Genomic DNA, 19,047 nt, shown 5'->3' with positions numbered 1-19,047 from the left:
TGTATAATATGGTGGTATTTGTTGCATTTCTATGTGATTGAGGTGATGTTAGTATGTGATATATACTTGTTTAAAGAATCATTTCCTTTTATATTATGTCTGTCACAATGCACATCTATTACATCACATCCTGTTTTAGGGCACCGCCCTGTTGGGGGAGGGTCTTATAACCATTCTGTTTATTTAAGCGAGCAATGTGGGGGTGCATCCTTATGCCCCTGTTGAAGGCTTACTTAGCCGAAACGCGTCGGGTATTGCTATTGAGCACCCCACATTGCCATTCTCTGTACGTGATCACTTTTTATCCTTGTCATATTTACCCATGACTTTTTACAAATAAACCTCATTGGTTTTAATTGACCTGCACTATTGGAGTTCTTTTTCCATTTTTATCTCATCCACTCCATGGTTTCCTGAGAGCTTTAGCAACATCCTGCCTTGCATCTCCTGACTGATGGTCTAAGGATTATTCAAAGCTCGTGGTATTGATCCAACACACCATTCAAGCTCTGCTGGTTCCTGCCGTCCATGTCAATTTGGAGTTCCAGTCTCGCTTATGGTCCCATTCCGGTTTGAGTGGTCCCGGTTTCCAAAGACCACTATGTCTGGCTGACTCTTTGCTGTACAGTAGTAGAGTCCAACCCATCCGGTAAGCGTATTTCATCCACAACCTACCTTGATGTGATTGTGATCCTCATAGAGTGCTACAGACAACTTGTGCACCTGTTGTATCCCAATCAACGGATAGCAGCTCATCTGTTTTCCCTGCACCCATCACTCAATTGATTTTTTCTACTTTGTAATATAGACTTTTTCTTTTGCATCAAGCACTGTTTGAGCTATTTACATTTATATGTCAGTGGTTTATGTATATGCACTTTCATACGAACCTTGTCACCTCACATGGTATCACATACTCTGGAGTTTTTGGTTTTTAGCGCTACATTTTTTGTTTACTATCTGGGGAATAACTTTACGCCGGACGTACGACTTACGCAAACCACGTATATTATGCGCCGGGCGCAAGTACGTTCATGAATCGACGTATCTCCCTCATTTCCATATTTGAATAGGAAATCAATGGGAGCGCCACATACGTCCAGCGTAAATATGCGCCCACGATACGCCGGCGTAGGCAAGTTACGTCGGTCGGATGAAGCCTATTTTTAGGCGTATCTCAGTTTGTGGGCACGGCGCATAGATACGATGGCGCATATTTGCACTTACGCGGCGTATCTCGAGTGCTTTGTGAATCTGGGCCTATATATGCAGACTTTGCTTCCTACTTTGCAGTGCTTTGTGCTTCTTTACTTATTTTTCTACGAGTTGGCCAATTCAATAAACATAATGCACTCCACAGGTAACTGATATCTTGAAGGGTTTTAAAGGTTCCTTTTAAAAAAAAAAAAAAAAAAATAACAAACATGTTATACTTACCTCCACTGTGCAGCTCGTTTTGCACACACAGAATGGCCCCCGGTCCTCGTCTTCTGGGGTCCCTCGGCGGCTGTCTCGGCTCTTCCCCACAAGAGCTAACCCCCTTCTGAAAAGCTCTCTCCCAAGGGGGTTAGCTTGCGGGCGCGCTCCCGTGATACAGTCGGCGGCTATGTGTCACTCGGCCCCGCCCCTGGCGCGCCGCATCATTGATTTGATTAACAGCAGCGGGAGCCAATGGCTCCGAGATAGAGCAGATAGATCTCAAAAACGGCCACCAGATGGCAGTGGAGGAGTGCCAAACGAGAGACTCCTATGTTATGGTCAATCTTGATACCGCAAGAGAGAGGGGGAAAGAAAAAATTCCTTGGAACCAACCATGCTGGACCGTATAGCCAGCTAGTACACTCCCATCTGGTGGCCGTTTTTGAGATCTATCTGTATTAATAGGATATATTACTCTCTATTCTTGAGACCTTGTGTTATTTTGGGGAATCTTTGGGACTGCAGTGAAGGACGTTCATGCAGTTTGTTTCTTGTGAAAAGAATGATCAGGTATACCCCCAACTTGCTCTCCATTGTTGTACGACCCATGATGGTTGATGGTCTGGTACTTATTGGTTTTCAATTCTTCTTCCCCTGCCAATACAACTTTGGGGGGCAGGTATTGTTGACCTGCAACTGTCCCACAGTTTGAGGCATCTACTGTTCCCTAACACAAAAAGCACAGTTTTTTGAAGCTTCTGAAGAAGCGATACATACAAAATCGCGAAACATGTCGAGCTGCTTTTTAATACTTTAAGGACCCAATTAGTTTCATCCAGGATCCACTACTCCACCCATCGTGAGACCTGTACTGTGTTACAGCAAGCCTTGAGGCTATTGAGTATTTTTCTTGGAAAAATTATTTGTGTAGACGTATTTATGTATCTATTTATGCATTATTAAAATTACAATTTTGTATCTGTATGTGCCTACTAAGTCCATCTTTTTTGAAAAGAACATTTCTAGGTTATGTTTTTTTCTTTAACCCATATGTTTTAGGATGTGGCACACATGTATTTAAGGGCGTGTGATTACCACCCTAGGGCAATTGTAATCACGCAAAGCGATATATATACACAAACATACATAGATTTTTGGACAGGCCAGTGAGAAGTCCATTTTACACATCAAAAGGACTCCTAAAGATGTTCATTCAGATGCCTTACTCTGGTATTTGGGGAATAACCTTTTTATCTAATTAGACATTTCAAAAGAGATTATCTACAAGGGGTTGTAAAATTCAGATTGCCTACTTAGATATGTAAGAGGGTAAAGAATGTGATTTTGCCTTAAGCAATACAAAGGAAAAAAGCATCTAATGATAGTAATTAGACTTGAGGGGTCTTCGTGGGAAATGGCCTTCAAAGGGTAACTTGTTTACCTGGTAAACACTATGGTGACTTTAATTGCTATTTCCAGTAATTACAAGTGAAGTCTTTTCATGTTAAGATCAAAATTGTTTTGTCAGCCAATCGGGATTCCTCTAGCTTTGCTTACTGATAGTAAACTGTGTATTAGGGAAGGTTCTTATGGCTAAGTTATCACATGGAAAAACTGGGTTCTCTGATTGTTGCATGAATATTCTAAGTAGGGTTGTCCCGATACCACTTTTTTAGGACCGAGTACAAGTACCGATACTTTTTTTCATGTAGTCGCCGATACCGAATACTTTTTTTAAATGTCATGTGACAGTTTTCAAACCACAATACAGACTAAGGATATTTTCTTTAGAATTATGAAGAACTCTAACTCAAGACATTATAAAAGAATAAAAATCAGTAAAAATGAATAAAAATGTTTTATTTGCTTGTCACGCAGTAGTAAAAAACTCAAAGAATTTTCATAGAACATATTGATAAATACAAAAAAAGTATTCTATTTAGGTATCGGGAGCATTTGCGCGAGTACGAGTACTCCCGCAAATACTCGGTATCGGTCCCGATACCGATACTAGTATCGGTATCTGGACAACCCTAATTCTAAGTATACTCTGTCCATCTACCCTGTGTCTGTACCTCTGTCACCTGCTCTGAGGTCCAATACATGTCTCTCTCTGGATAAACCATGCATTAGAGGAGCTGTGCATTCCATATCGGCTAGCGAACTCGTGGCCCCAACAACAAATATAACAATAATTATCACTCCTCATCCATATATCACAACACATACTATTAGTATAATGTGTACAGTAGTTTGTGATTAGGTCACTCCCAGAATTTCCATCGTGGCACTTTTGGTTGATTTTACTTTTTGCCTAGACACTTAAGCCCCAGACCATTTGGCTGGCCAAAGACCAGAGCACTTTTTGCGATTCGGCACTGCGTCGCTTTAAAGCGGGGGTTCACCCTAAAATTAACTTTTTGCCTAACCTATCTCTAGCCTTAATAAAGGCTTGTAGCGTTGTCATTTTTTTTTTATGTGTACACTTACCTGTCTTCAGCCGCACTTCCGGGTCTTCTTCCTTGCGGGGAGTGGGCGTGTCGCTCCTTTTCCCCCGACGGGGAGCTCTGCATAGATGATTGACGTGCGCGTCATCTCCTTCCGAAAATATCCGACGGGGACTCGGCTCCGCATAGAGCTGACTGCGCAGGCTCCGTAAAGAGCCGAGTCCCCGTCGGATATTTTCGGATGGCGATGACACGCACGTCAATCAACTATGCAGAGCCGGAAGCCGGAAGCTGAGTGAAAACGACGGAAAAAGGTAAGTACAGACCGAAAAAAAAAAATCCAGCATACTGTTGATGTCAGCAGTATGCTGGATATAACAGTCTATATATTTTTTTAGGGTGAACCCCCGCTTTAACTGACAATTGCGCGGTCGTGCGACGTGGCTCCCAAACAAAATTGGTGTCCTTTTTTTCCCACAAATAGAGCTTTCTTTCAGTGGTATTTGATCACCTCTGCGGTTTTTATTTTTTGCGCTATAAACAAAAATAGAGCAATATTTTTTACTGTTTGCTATAATAAATATCCTAGGGAGTGCTTCTAATTGTAGGGGGGATGGGCTGTGTGTGACACAGGAAGCTGTGATCAGGGTCCTGTCACTAGGAAGAATGAGGAAACCCTTGTTTACATCAGCATATGACCATTCTTCCTCTCTGTGAGATGATCACAGCTATCACTGCAGACATTGAGTCTGCGGGACCAGTGGTCGGACTCACGGAGCTTGCGGCGCCACGCACGCCCACAATGCTGCACCTTAAAGGAGACGTAGATATATGTCGATCCGCCCACAGGAGGCATTGTGTCGACGTATATATTCGTGAACCGATCATTAAGCGTCTAGAATTGCATTTCAAATAAGAATTTATAACTTGCCAGCAGAGCCCCTCATTGATTAAACAGTTACCAGTTTGTCCCGGCTTGTACACCGCTTTGTCTGACTGAATCAGAAGGCTGGATCTCGTCTTCTTCACCAGAACTTTACTGCTCTTCACTATTGTTTGCCCGGCGTTTTCAATGGAGATGCTCAACGTGCCAACCACATCCTTCTGTTCAGACGTGGGAACCTAAGCAAGAAAGCATAAAACATTCTACAGTGTAAAAGACAGCACAGACATTCAAGTGTCTATGGGGGAGGGGTAGGCAACCTTAAAGAGGTGGAGAGCTACCTGAACAACGTGAGAAAAGTCAAACATCACCGGGCACAGTGTCGCCTCTTCACACCTGATTTCAACCTCTAATTGCCGTACTAATGTGTCGCAATCGTGTACATTTCACAGCAATCATGTGTTTTAATCAGGTGGTGAGGAGGCAACCTACTGCGACATGTGTAGACCCCAACTGCAGCTAAAGGGGTGCGGTTGGGACAGGGGTGGTTAAAACATATCTCAACTATGGGGATTTACCACCCCCCCCCCCGAAATACAAATGTAAATAACCCTTACTGTTCTGAGCACCCTATAAGGCCCCGTACACACGACCGGATCTATCCGCTGGGATTTATCCGCGGTTCAGTTCCAGCGGATAGATCCGGTCGTGTGTAGGCCCGAGCGGACATTTTTCGGCGGATAAAAATCCAGCCGACGGATTCCCAGCGGATAAAAATTTTGTAGCTTGCTACAAAATCTATCCGCTGGAATCCAGTCCAGCGGACTGATCCGGTCGTCTGTACAGACTCACCGGATCAGTCCGTCCGCTCCCATCCCTCGCATGCGTCGTAATGATTCGACGCATGCGTGGAAGTATTTACCGTGACGCGACACGTGACCACGGATGTTTTCCGCGCGGATTTTGATCCGATGGTGTGTACAAGCCATCGGATCAAAATCCGGAGGAGGAATGTCCGCTGGAAACGTCTGTACGAGGCCTAAGGCTGCTTTCACACTGATGTACTACTATTTACCTGCGCCACGGGTGCAGCGCAGTGCATCTGCAAACTTTTCTGGGTTAGCTGCGCTTTGCCATAGACTTCTATTATGTCCTGCTGGTGTGGTGCACTTTCTGAAAGCACATCAAAACGCCTGCATTTAGAAAGTGCACCAAACCCGCAGGATGTAATAGAAGTCAATGGCCAAGTGGAGGAATGCCGCAGGTACACTGCACTGCACCGGTGATGTGGGTAGACCGCAGCACATTAGTGCAAAAGCAGCCTTTTATTATTATGCCCATTGTATAACTTCACAATGACCTGAAGATCTCTTCTTTCCTGCTGCTGGCACCACTCTGTAGACCGCTAGCCGGGATCAGAGATGGCGTGCAGTTGGTATCACTCTGCGTGGGACAGGAGCCAACACTACAGAGGAGGCATCAGCTTATTCAGCTCTTGCTCCCTACTACATCAACAACTTTACAAGTAGTTCCTCTGCATTGCACTCTGATGCTCTGGAATGGCATTGGCGGGTCATAAATTGAGTTGCAGTTCAGTTAGTAAAATAAATATTTGATCCCCAAGCAAAATAATGACTTAATGCTTGGTGGAGAAACCATTGTTGGCATGCACAGAGGTAAGACGTTTCTTGTAGTTGGTGACCAGGTTTACACACATCTCAGGGAGGGATGTTGGTCCCCTCTTATTTACAGATCTTTTTTAAATCCTTAAAGTTTCTTGGCTGTCGCTTGGCAACTCAAAGTTTCAGCTCCCTCCATAAATTTTCTATAGGATTAAGGTCTCAAGACTGACTAGACCACTCCATGAACTTAAAGGCCCCATACACACGAGAGGATTTATCCGCAGATACGGTCCAGCGGACCGTATCCGCGGATAAATCCTCTCGAGGATTTCAGAAGATTTCTATGCGATGGCGTGTACACACCATCGCATTGAAATCCGCGCTGAAATCCTCTGGCGATGACGTGTCGCGCCGTCGCCGCTATTATGACGCGGCGACGGCGCGACGCTGTCATATAAGGAATTCCACGCATGCATCAAATCATTACGACGCGTGCGGGGAATCCCTTTGGACGGATGGATCCGGTGAGTCTGTACAGACGAGCGGATCCATCCGTTGGAATGGATTCCAGCAGATGGATTTGTTGTGCATGTCAGCAAATATCCATCTGCTGGAAATCCATCCCAGAGGAGATTTCTCTGCGGAAACAGATCCGCTGGAGTGTACACACCATAGGATCTATCCGCAGAAACCCATTTGCTGGGATTTATCTGCGGATGGATTCTATCGTGTGTATGGGGCCAAAGAGTTTGTAAAGAATTTTTTTTTTATCTTAATAGCTTCCTTTACCTTAATGCAGTGCTGTTTTCATGTCCTCATTGTTCATTTTTGCTCTCAAGTTGCTGTAATTCTTCTCTGATCTGCACACTTTCTGGTTGTCTGTTTCCTGATAACCACAGTACTGGGAGCTTTCTCTCTGTGGTCACTAATCAAGGAGGTGTGATTACTGTGTGTCTAAAACCCCTCAACACCAATCCGTTTCGTTTTCCAAACCATCACTGCCCTGTATTGGCTCTGTGGCTCTGTACATCACAGAAGCAGGAAACAACATGCAAAAATGAAACTAGAAACTGCAGGTACATTATATGATTGATTCTTATCTATTTTTAATCGTTTTTAAAAGGAATCAGTTAACTATTATGTCTCTATACCCTGTAAACAGTCATTTCAGCAAAACATTTTTATTTTATTTACAACTCCTTTAATGTAAAGTATGGTAGCTGCGCTGTGGGGAAGGGAATGGAAAAGGGGAAGTGAGAGGTTGGAGGGATCGTGAGAGAACTCAGCAGTGAAAAAAAAAAGTATCTGATGATACTAAAATAAACAATACAGATGAAGGTGAACAAACACCTATAATCCTGTAACGCTTTAGCAGTGAAAATACATACAGTAGTAAAATTGCTACTACATATACAAACAAAATGATGAAGTCACGTGATGTGACTATACGTAGGGATTGGAGCACCGGGTACAGACACACACTGTAGAATAAAGTCCTTTATTAATAAAAAAAAAAAGAAAAAAACTCCAGCAGTCACGTGACCCCGCACCCTCTGACGCACCCTCTGCTACATCACTGGGTAAGTCCCGTCTTCCCTCTTCCTGAGCTTCCCCAGTGACGTAGCAGAGGTACGTCAGAGGGGGCAGGGTCACGTGACGGGTGGCCCTGCCTCCCCTATATAAGAAATGTCACAGCTTCAGCGCGTCATTCGCTGGGCTGTGTCCAGCGGTGAGAGGAGGTCGGCGATGCTGCGCTCTGGATGGATGGATCTTCTCATCGCTGGAGATCACCCGTCGCTGGATCAGGACAACGTTGAAGCAGGAAGCCGGGAATGAGTGGATTATCACCGCTGGAGTTTTTTTTTTTTTTTTTATTATTAATAAAGGACTTTATTCTACGGTGTGTGTTTTTTTTTTTTACAAGACTTTACACTTCCTTCGTGAAATGGTAGGGGTACAGTGTACCCCATTACCATTTCACACAGGGGGGGGTCAGGATCTGGGGGTCCCCTTTGTTAAAGGGGTCTTCCAGATTCTGATAAGCCTCCCGCTCGCAGACCCCCCACAACCACCGGGCAAGGGTTGTGGGGATGAGACCCTTGTCCCCATCAACATGGGGACATCCTCCCCATGTTGAGGGCATGTGGCCTGGTGCGGTTCAGGAGAGGGGGGGCCGCACTCTGTCCCCCCCTCTTTTCTGCGGCCGGCCAGGTCAACGTGCTCGGATAACGGGTCTGGTTATGGATATTTAGGGGGAACCGCACGTCATTTTTTTTTAAATTGACGGCGGGGTTCCCCTTAATATCCATATCAGACCTAAAGGGTCTGGTTATTGAATTTGCGGGGACCTCCGCGCATTTTTTTTATTCTAAAAGTCCATGTCCCATTGACTACAATGGAGTTCGGGTTCCCGAACCCGAACTTTTTTTTTAAAGCTTCGGGTTCGGACCCGAACCCGAACATCCAGGTGTCCGCTCAACTCTAATCTTTATTTTTGCACATTTTTGCACCTTTTTTATATATATTTTTTCACTTATTTTATGCCAGTTTTTGTGTTTGTATATGTAGTAGCAATTTTACTATGTATTTTCACTGCTAAACCGTCACAGGATCATAGGTGTTTGTTCACCTTCATCTGTGTTGTTTATTTTAGTATCATCAGATACTTTTTTTTTTCACTGCTGAGTTCACCCACAATCCCTCCCACCTTTCACTTCCCCTTTTCCATTCCCTTCCCCACAGCGCAGCTACCAAACTTTACATTATTATCACCCTTTCTGTTAGGATCAGATTTGCAGGTGCTGCTGCAGTTCTCCCCCCTAGTCCATCAGACAGCGCCAGAGTTGTCTATTTCTATAGTACTCCATGACCTTAATATGCTTCTTCTTGAGCCACTCATTGTCATGCTGCCATGACCCATCTTTAGTGTTTTGGCTGAGGGAAGAAGGTTCTCACCCAAGATTTTACAATACATGGACCCATCTGTACCTTTAGCAGAGAAACAGCCCCAAAGCATAGTGTTTCCACCTCCGTGCTTGACTGTAGGTATTTTGTTCTTAGGGTCATAGTCAGCATTTTTCTTCCCCCAAACATGACGAGCCCCCCTCCTCAAGAAGGCACATGTACAGTCATGCCAATGAACATCTAAATGATTCAGAGAAGGATTGGTAGAAAGTGTTGTGGTCAGATGAGACCAAAATTGAGCTCTTTGTCATTAAAGGGGTGGTTCACCCTAAAAACTACTTTTTTTTATTACACTGGCCCCCCACATTACAATACGATTAAGGCTATTATTATTTTTTTGATGCTGTACATACCTTTGTACAGCATATTTACCCGTGGCTTCCGGCTTGCGAGTCCCGCGGGAGTGGGCGTTCCTAACATGTCTGTGATTGACGTTTTGACCAAAAACGAGCTCCCCCCGTCGCGTAATCCGCGTCACGATTGGCGAAAGGAGCCGAACGGCGATGCGCATGCGCAGTATAGCGCCGACTCACCGTTCGGCTCCTTTCGCCAACCGTGACGCGGCTTACGCGACGGGGGGAGCTCGTTTTTGGTCAAAACGTCAATCACAGACATGTTAGGAACACCCACTCCCGCGGGACTCGCAACCCCGAAGCCACGGGTGAATATGCTGTACAAAGGTATGTACAGCAGCAAAAAAAAAGAATAGCCTTAATCGTATTGTAATGTGGGGGGCCAGTGTAATAAAAAAAGTACTTTTTAGGGTGAACCACCCCTTTAACTTGACTCGCTATCTTTAGAGGAAGAAAAATGCTGACTATGACCCTAAGAACACCATTCCTACAGTCAAGCACGGAGGTGGAAACATTATGCTTTGGGGCTGTTTCTCTGCTAAAGGTACAGACCGACTTTGCCGCATTGAGGGACCAATGGACTGGGCCATGTATTGTGAAATCTTGTATGAGAACCTTCTTTCCTCAGCCAAAATACTGAAGATGAGTTATGGATGGGACTTCCAGCATGAAAATACCGCCAAGGCAACAAAGGAGTGGCTCAAGAAGAACCACATTAAGGTCATGGAGTGGCCTACTAGTCTCTAGACCTTAATCCTATAGAAAATGTATAGAGGGAGCTGAAACTTCAAGTTGCCAAGCGACAGCCAAGAAACTTCAAGGATTTAGAGAAGATCTGTAAAGAAGAGCGGACCAACATCCCTCCTGAGATGTGTGCAAACCTGATCACCAACTACAAGAAACGTCTGACCTCTGTGCTTTCCAACAAGGGTTTTTCCACCAACTACTAAGTCATGTCTTGCTTGGGGATCAAATATTTATTTTACTCATTGAACTGCAAGTTTATAGCATTTGTTTTATGTGTTTTTTTTTTTTTCTGGATTTTTGGTTGATCTTCTGTCTCTATCATTTAAAGTACACCGACGATAAAAATAGACCTTTCATTTCTTTTTAAGTGGGCAAATTTACAAAATCGGCAGGTGATCAAAAATTTTTTTTCCCCACTGTATGTTTTTGTAAAGATGAACACTGGCCCAGATTCAGAAAGATTAGCGTATCTTTCTGCGGGCGTAGCGCATCTGATATGCGCTACGCCACCGTAACTCAGTCAGGCGAGTAGTGTATTCTGAAAGATCTTACGCCCGAAGTTACGGCGGCGTAGTGTAAATGTGTCGGCGTAAACGCCCGCCTAATTCAAATGTGGATGATGTGGGCGTGTTTTATTTAAATTACTTGTGACAACACGTAATTGAGGTTTCTTACGAACGGCGCATGCGCCGTCCGTGAACGTTTCCAAGTGCGCATGCTCCAAATTACGCCACAAACTGTCAATGCTTTTGATGTGAACGTAACTTACGTACAGCCCTATTCGCGAACGACTTACGCAAACAACGTAAAATACGACACTGTTCGTACGTTTCCGAAAGCCATACCTAACATGACTTACCCCTGCTTTATTAGGGGTAACTTTACACCGGAAAAAGTCTTACGTAAACAAATGCGCCGGCGTACGTACGTTTGTGAATCGGCGTATCTACCTAATTTGCATATTCCTCGCGTAAATCTACGGAAGCGCCACCTAGCGGTCAGCGTAAATATGCAACTAAGATACGACGGCGTAAGAGGCTTACGCCAGTCGGATCTTAGCAAAATTCCGGCGTATCTTGTTTTCTGAATACAGGAAAAGGATACGCCGGCGCATCCTAGAAGTTACGCGGTGTATCAATACATACGCCAGCGTAACTTCTTTCTGAATCTGGGCCAATGTGTATAAGCATATTATGTGGACTTTTGTTACCTGGATTGCAACACAGTTGAAGACGGAGTCCTGCTTAAAGGTCTTCTCTACAAGGGTTGTGTTCTTTCCATCCAGAGCTAAGGAGATCTGTGCTCTGCTTTCTCCCTCTGCCCCCTCCAGGTGTATACATAGGGTTTCAGCATGCTGAGAGCGAATTTCAGAGGGGAAGATGACCGCATAGTGCCTAAGGAGAGAAGAGGGAATATTAGAAACCATAAGGAGAGATTTACAAATAATTCTGTAGCAGGTTTTTTCTTTATAGAATTCCCTATTTGCAAATGTGTTTGTGTGGCTTCCCAAAATCATGCAGATACTTGCTTGAATTATTCAAGAAACAACTATTCAGATGGGATAGAAATACCCTTAGGAATGGTATATTTTGGTATAGTCATCATGTGAGTGATCATCTGGTTATATTTCATAGGTGTGCACAGCCTATTGCATTAGGGTGTGTACCTTAATGCTCAATCACTTATGTGTATTTATACTGATGGTGTCAGTAGGGCAGTGGATGGTGTCAGTAGCTTTTATTTTTATTATTGTTTTAAATTTTATTTTTTGTATTTGTTTTTACAGTTTTTTTAGGAGCCCCGTCAGGGGGCTTTGGTGAAAAATCAGGAGTTTAAACAGGGGGAATCTGCACCATGCAGGGGGACTAGGGTGTGTCCAGGCACACCTGGCACGCCCTGTGCACGCGCCTATGGTTATATGGGCAATTTCCTTATTTTGAATTAAAATCTGATTATGATTCATCTATTATTTTATAGACAGGCCAACTCAGACATTTTCTTTGTGACAAAGCATTGGAAAACATGTGTTTTGCCCGTATATTAGTGTAATGTGTGGCATTTCTTGACCAAGAATGCAATGTCTTGAAAGTTCAATTTCAATGCACAATCACGGTTATGGGCATCACCGATGTGGACGCAGACAGACAATGTGGCTATGTGGGCGAAGCCACGCACACTCATGCTGAATTCAAAAGATAACAGAACAATGCGGGAAGAAGCATCCTGAAATTCAGTTCAGGTTCGTGTCACACTCTAAATAGGGGTTTAGCATGAAACATAGTCAAAAATGGTGGACTTGGTCTTTAACCACTTAAGGACCGGACCAATATGCTGCTAAATGACCCAAGGGGTTTTTACAATTCGGCACTGCGTCGCTTTAACAGACAATTGCGCGGTCGTGCGACGTGGCTCCCAAACAAAATTGACGTCCTTTTTTTCCCACAAATAGAGCTTTCTTTTGGTGGTGTTTGATCACCTCTGCGGTTTTTGAAAAAAATTCAATATTTTTTACTTTTTGCTATAATAAATATCCCCCAAAAACATATATAACATTTTTTTTTTCCGCAGTTTAGGCCGATACGTATTCTTCTACCTATTTTTGGTAAAAAAAAAATCGCAATAAGCGTTTATCGATTGGTTTGCGCAAAATTTGGTTTTGTCTAGGGTGTCCAAAATCCTTGCACCAGCCCTTGCTGTCTGCCCTTGTGGGACCCGCCTTTGAAGGCTGGTCATCTGGCTGTCATACCCTCTCTCCAGCTTTAAGGGCCCATTTACATCAGCGCCATCTTCTGTGGTGCATGAATGCACATTACCATGCCTCATGTTCGGGCAGCACCTTAATTTGAATGGCTGCCTAACACATTTTGCACCAAAAATTGTGCATGGAGAATTTCCAACCGCACATAGCAATGCAGGTCAGTGCATTGCTGCAAGCTGTGAAGGTGCATTGGGGTGCCATTCAGAATGCATTACACCCCTATTTTAACGTATGATGTATTGTGTGATTTACCACAGCATAAAGATTTGAAAAGGCCACAATGCAATCTGAGTCTTATGCCGCGTACACACGATCGGAATTTCTGATATCAAATGTTCGATGTGAGCCTTTGGTCGGATATTCCGACCCTGTAGGCTCCATCAGACATTTTCTGTCGGAATTTCCGACAACAAATTATTGAGAGCAGGTTCTCAATTTTTCCGACGGCAAAAGTTCTTGTCGGAATTTCCGATCGTGTGTAGCCATTTCCGACGCTGTGCATGCTCGGAACCAATTTGACGCATGCTCTGAATCATTGTACTTCATTTTTCTCGTCCCGTCGTAGTATTGTACGTCTCCGCGTTCTTGACCATCGGAATTTCCGAGCAACATTTGTGCGACCGTGTGTATCCAAGACAAGTTTGAGCCCATCAGAAAAAAAACACGGTTTTGTTGTTGAAAATTCCGATCGTCTGTACGCGGACTAAGACCTGAAAAAGTGTGCAGGTAGAGAGTCTGACTTTTCGAAGACTTTCCTGACCATCATACTTGTTCCCAATCAGTAATTAGGAAAGTCTTGAAATCAAAGGACGGCGCAGCAGTAAATGTGACAAAAAGACTGGTGTAGCAGTGCATGTGAGTCCAGGCCATACACCTCGCCTCTTCCCTGATCTGATAATGTACAACTCACCTATACCAAAACTAGAGAATGTCTGACATCACCTGAACCTAAGATATGGCAGCAGGGGTGGATAGAAGTGAGCAGAGTGGGCATGGTGGTCAGAGTGATGTAACCCAAAGCAGTCCATGTTCCAAGTGCTGAAACCCATGTTTGTTGGCCAACAATTGTGTACCGTTAGTATGCAAGACAAGATCTAGGCCAGTGATGGCAAACCTTGGCACTCCAGATGTTTTGGAACTACATTTCCCATGATGCTCATGCACTCTGCAGTGTAGTTGAGCATCATGGGAAATGTAGTTCCAAAACATCTGGGGTGCCAAGGTTTGCCATCACTGATCTAGGCACACACCCTGAAGACAAAAATCTGACGCTCGGTTGGCCAACAATTGGATCATGTTTACTAGGCTTTAGACGGACGAATAAAAACAAATTCAACCACCACATCTGAGGCCTCGTACACACGACGGGACATGTCCGATGCCGAATTATGGTCTGATGGCTGTACACACCATCAGACCAAATTTCCCGCGGACAGCGAACGCGGTGATGTGGCCGCGCCGTTGCCACGACAATGACACGTCGATGTGCGCGACCCTGGAAGGTCAATGCTTCCACGCATGCGTCGAATCACTTCGACGCATGCGAGGGCTTTCGGCCGAGCGGACATGTCCGGTGAGTCGTACAGATGACCGAACATGTCCGACGGACAGGCTTCCAGCGGACATGTTTCTTAGCATGCTAAGAAACATTTGTCTGCTGGAAACCTGTCCGATCCGCCGGAAAATTGTCCGGTCGGCCGTACACACGACCGAACATGTCCGCGGAAACTGGTCCGCGGACCAGTTTCAGCAGACATGTTCGGTCGTGTGTACGAGGCCTAAGGACTGTTAAGCTGCAATATATTAAATTGTGGTTCTTGTGTAATTCTTCGAGGCACAATAAGGTAAAAACTGTCAGGAACGTTCTGGTGTGGCATCACACTACAACAAATATTGACACTGCTGAGTAATAAGTAACAGATTATAATCATTAACTTGATAATTCAGGGTCAAAAGCTTTATTATCGCCCAATTTACAGTGGTTACAGTGGTTACTCAATTTTTACCCCAAAAATAGGGGGGGGGGGGGCATTTGGATAATGGAGTACCTTTCTGGGTTGTATACCTTGAACTGTCAAGCCCTGTACACACGATCGGTCCATCTGATGAGAACGGTCTGATGGACCGTTTTCATCGGTTAACCGATGAAGCTGACTGATGGTCAGTCGTGCCTACACAACATCGGTTAAAAAAACGATCGTGTCAGAACGCGGTGACATAAAACACAACGACGTGCTGAAAAAAACGAAGTTCAATGCTTCCAAGCATGCGTCGACTTGATTCTGAGCATGCGTGGATTTTTAACCGATGGTTGTGCCTACTAACGATCGTTTTTTAACTATCGGTTAGGAATCCATCGATTAAATGGCGCCCACACACGATCGTTTTGGACCGATGAAAACGGTTCATCAGACCGTTTTCATCAGACAAACCGATCGTGTGTACACGGCATCACACTAGTAGAAACGTAGACTAATGCTGCGTACACATGATCGGTTTGTCTGATGAAAACGGTCTGATGGACCGTTTTCATCAGACTAAACCGTGGGCCCCATAGTTTTTTTATCCATCGGTTAAAAAATTAGGAACTTGTTTTAAAATTATCTGATGGATAACAAACTTATAGAAAAAAATGATCGTCTGTGGGCACGTCCATCGGTTAAAAATCCACACATGCTCAGAATCATGTCGACGCATGCTTGGAAGCATTGAACTTCATTTTTTTCAGCACGTCATTGTGTTTTACGCCACCGCGTTCTGACACGATCGTTTTTTTAACTGATGGTGTGTAGGCACGACTGATCATCAGTCAGCTTCATCGGTTAACCGATGGAAAAATCCATCAGACGGTTCTCATCGGATGGACCGATCGTGTGTACAGGGAATAAGTGAAGCCAAAAACACCTGGGTTCTGTTCAAGCAGAGTTTTGCAAACATGAGTAAATGTCAGATGCCAAATCCAAACTCTGGGCCAGATTCTCAGAAGAGTTACGACGGTGTATCTCAGGAAACACCGTCGTATCTCTGTTTCTGAGCCCGGGTATCTATGCGAGTGATTCCTAGAATCATTTTCGCATAGATACGGCCAAGATCCGACAGGTGTAAGTCACTTACACCGTCGGATCTTAGATGTAATGCAACGCCGGCCGCTAGGTGGCGTTTACGTTCAGGTCTCATTTGACTATGCAAATGAGCCTGATACGCCGATTCCCGAACGAATTTGCATCGCATACTCGTCGCTTTTGTCGTTTCCGTAAGGTTACCCCTGCTATATGAGGGGTAACCTTACGCCAGTCTGCCGTATGCCATGTTAAGTATGGCGTCGGGTCCGCGTCGTCTTTTTCCGTCGGTTACGTCGTTTTAATAAGTCGTTCTTGAATACGACTTTACGTCAATGACGCACACGTCGGCGTCATTGACGTTTTCCGTCGTGAGCTGGAGCATGCGCACTGGTCTATTTTTCAGCCCGGCGCATGCGCAGTTCAATCGGCGCGGGGGCGCGCTTAATTTGAATGCAAGCCGCCCCCTTCGAATTACGCGGCCATACGCTGGGCCATTTACACTACGCCGCTGCAAATTACGGAGCAAGTTTTTGGGGAATACGGCACTTGCTCCTGTAAGTTGCGGTAGCGTAGTGTAAATGTCTTACACTACGCTCTCTGTGTGCATGTAAAGGCGGGTGTCCCAATACTTTTGGTAATATAGTGAAACAGCTTTAAGAGCTCAACAACCAGAGCTTTTTTTCTCAGAAAATAGGTGCAGGAACTCAACCACGACCCCGTTCAGATTTCAAAAACAGTAGAAGGGTCTTAAAGGGGCATTAAATACCAGGATTGCATTACATACAGAGTGCAGAGTTCAGGGGGGGTTACACACAGAGTGCAGAGTTGTCACTTGTAAACATAGAAACCAGACATCTGTGTTTACAAGTGATTGTGGTGAGCAGGCACCAAAGGGTCTGAGCCAGAGGTGGTGGAACTGAGTTCCCCCAAGTTCCCCCTGAAAAAAAGCCCTGTCAACAACTGATAACCTATCAAACATCACCAAGGAATGTTCAACTCGTCAATCACACGATAACTAAAGCAAAATGAAGTTACTTACAGTGTGGCTTCCACAGAGCAGGAGATGTGAAGGAGGACTAGACCCGCACACAACACCCAGGACACCATTGTGCAGGGCTGCAGGACTTCGTTAGACTGCCTGAAAAATATGCAGCTGCCTTTGTATTTTTTTTTGCTGCCTCCACAAACCCCCCTCCTACGCTGCAGGACATGGGCTTCACAGCAAGGCCACTGACCTCAAAACAACAAACATGCTTTAGGCAATAACTGGTCAGCAGATGAGTTGCAGGGTTAGGAGGATTTGCAAATAATTACTTTAGATATTGTAACAGGCAAACATCCACCCACAGTTCTGAAGACCTCTGTAAGCTTACAGGATGGTCAAGCATTTCAGATTTTAGTATAAAATACAGCCGACCCCGCAAAGTCACGGTTCAGAGTTCACGGCCTCAGTGGTTCACGGATTTTTCCTTAGAATCAAACTAGTAATGGTTGGTGGAAACCCCCGCAATTTCGCAGAAACCGCAAATTTCTTTTGCATTTTTTTATGGCTTTTCTCATGGCAATATATATTTTTTTATGAGTTTTAATGCTAAATTATTAAGAACAATATAATTTTCTAATTTTGGGGGGCATATTTAGGGTTTAAACTATAGAAATAGGCATTTATAAGCATTTTTTTGACCACATCCAAAATTTGCGTTTTTTTGAGAATTTACGGGTGCACTAGGAACGTAACCCCCCGTGAATTTCAGAGGTCGACTGTACACTGTTTTTGCCCATGACAAATTGTTGCATAATTGTTTTTTTGCAAACTGAAACAACATTTTTTTTTTGTGCTGTGCACAGAAACATTTACATCAAAACAAACAATTTTTCTATTTCTTTTTTTTCTTTTTTTCTTTTTTCTTATTTTTTTTCTAAAGCCAACATTTTATTTTTGTTTTGGATTAAATATTGAATTGTCAAATGTATATTTACATGCTGTGCACAGAAACATTTCCAGAGAGAGAGTACGCCGGCGTATCTACTGATACGCCGGCGTACTTTCAAATTACCCGCGTCGTATCTTTAGTTTGAATCCTCAAACCAAGATACGATGGCATCTGGGTTCGATCCGACAGGCGTACGGCTTTGTACGCCTTCGGATCGTAGATGCAATACTTCGGCGTCCGCTGAGTGGAGTTTGCGTCGTTTTCCACGTCGGGTATGCAAATGAGCTTTTTCCGACGATCCACGAACGTACGAGCGGCCGTCACATTCTCTTATGTCGTCTATAGTCGGCTTTTTCCGGCGTATAATTAAAGCTGCTATTTTGCGGCGTAAAGATAGACTTGCCATGTTAAGTATGGCCGTCGTTTCCCGTCGAAATTAGAATTTTTTTTTGCGTAAGTCGTCCGTGAATAGGGATGGACGTAAGTCACGTCTAAGTTCAAAAAATTACGTTGTTGCGACGTAATTTTGCGCAAAGCACGGCGGGAAATTTCGAAACGGAGCATGCACAGTTCAATCGGCACGGGGATGCGCTTCATTTAAATGAATCACGCCCCCTACCCGCCGATTTGAATTACGCGCCGAGAGATACACTACGCCGCCATAACTTACGACGCAAAATCTTCCTGGATTCGACTTAGTGCCAGGTAAGATACGGCGGCTTAGCGTATCTCTGATACGCTGCGCCGATCCATTTCTATGTGGATCTGGCCCTTTGTATCCAAATCCAAACAATTTATTTATTTATTTTTTTCTTTTCTAAAGCCAAACTTTTATTTTTGTTTTGCATTAAATATAGA

At 44.2% G+C, this 19,047-nt stretch overlaps 1 protein-coding gene across 1 annotated transcript in view; it reads right to left on the bottom strand.

Annotated features, from left to right (window-relative positions):
* LOC120946693 (alpha-2-macroglobulin-like) overlaps window positions 1-17,427 on the bottom strand; it is a 154,345-nt gene extending 136,918 nt beyond the window's left edge. Inside the window, exons 1-3 of the mRNA XM_040361321.1 lie at window positions 17,295-17,427; window positions 11,646-11,829; window positions 4,829-4,988 (exon numbers count right to left, since the gene is read on the bottom strand). Coding sequence (XP_040217255.1) covers window positions 4,829-4,988; window positions 11,646-11,829; window positions 17,295-17,362 — 412 coding nt within the window. The 5' untranslated portion in view covers window positions 17,363-17,427. The remainder of the gene's footprint in view (window positions 1-4,828; window positions 4,989-11,645; window positions 11,830-17,294) is intronic.
* Between the last annotated feature and the right edge of the window lie 1,620 nt (window positions 17,428-19,047).

This window comes from Rana temporaria, chromosome 8 (assembly GCF_905171775.1).
Source record: "Rana temporaria chromosome 8, aRanTem1.1, whole genome shotgun sequence".
Classification (NCBI taxonomy): domain Eukaryota; kingdom Metazoa; phylum Chordata; class Amphibia; order Anura; family Ranidae; genus Rana; species Rana temporaria.
This window is presented reverse-complemented; position numbering and strand designations above follow the sequence as displayed.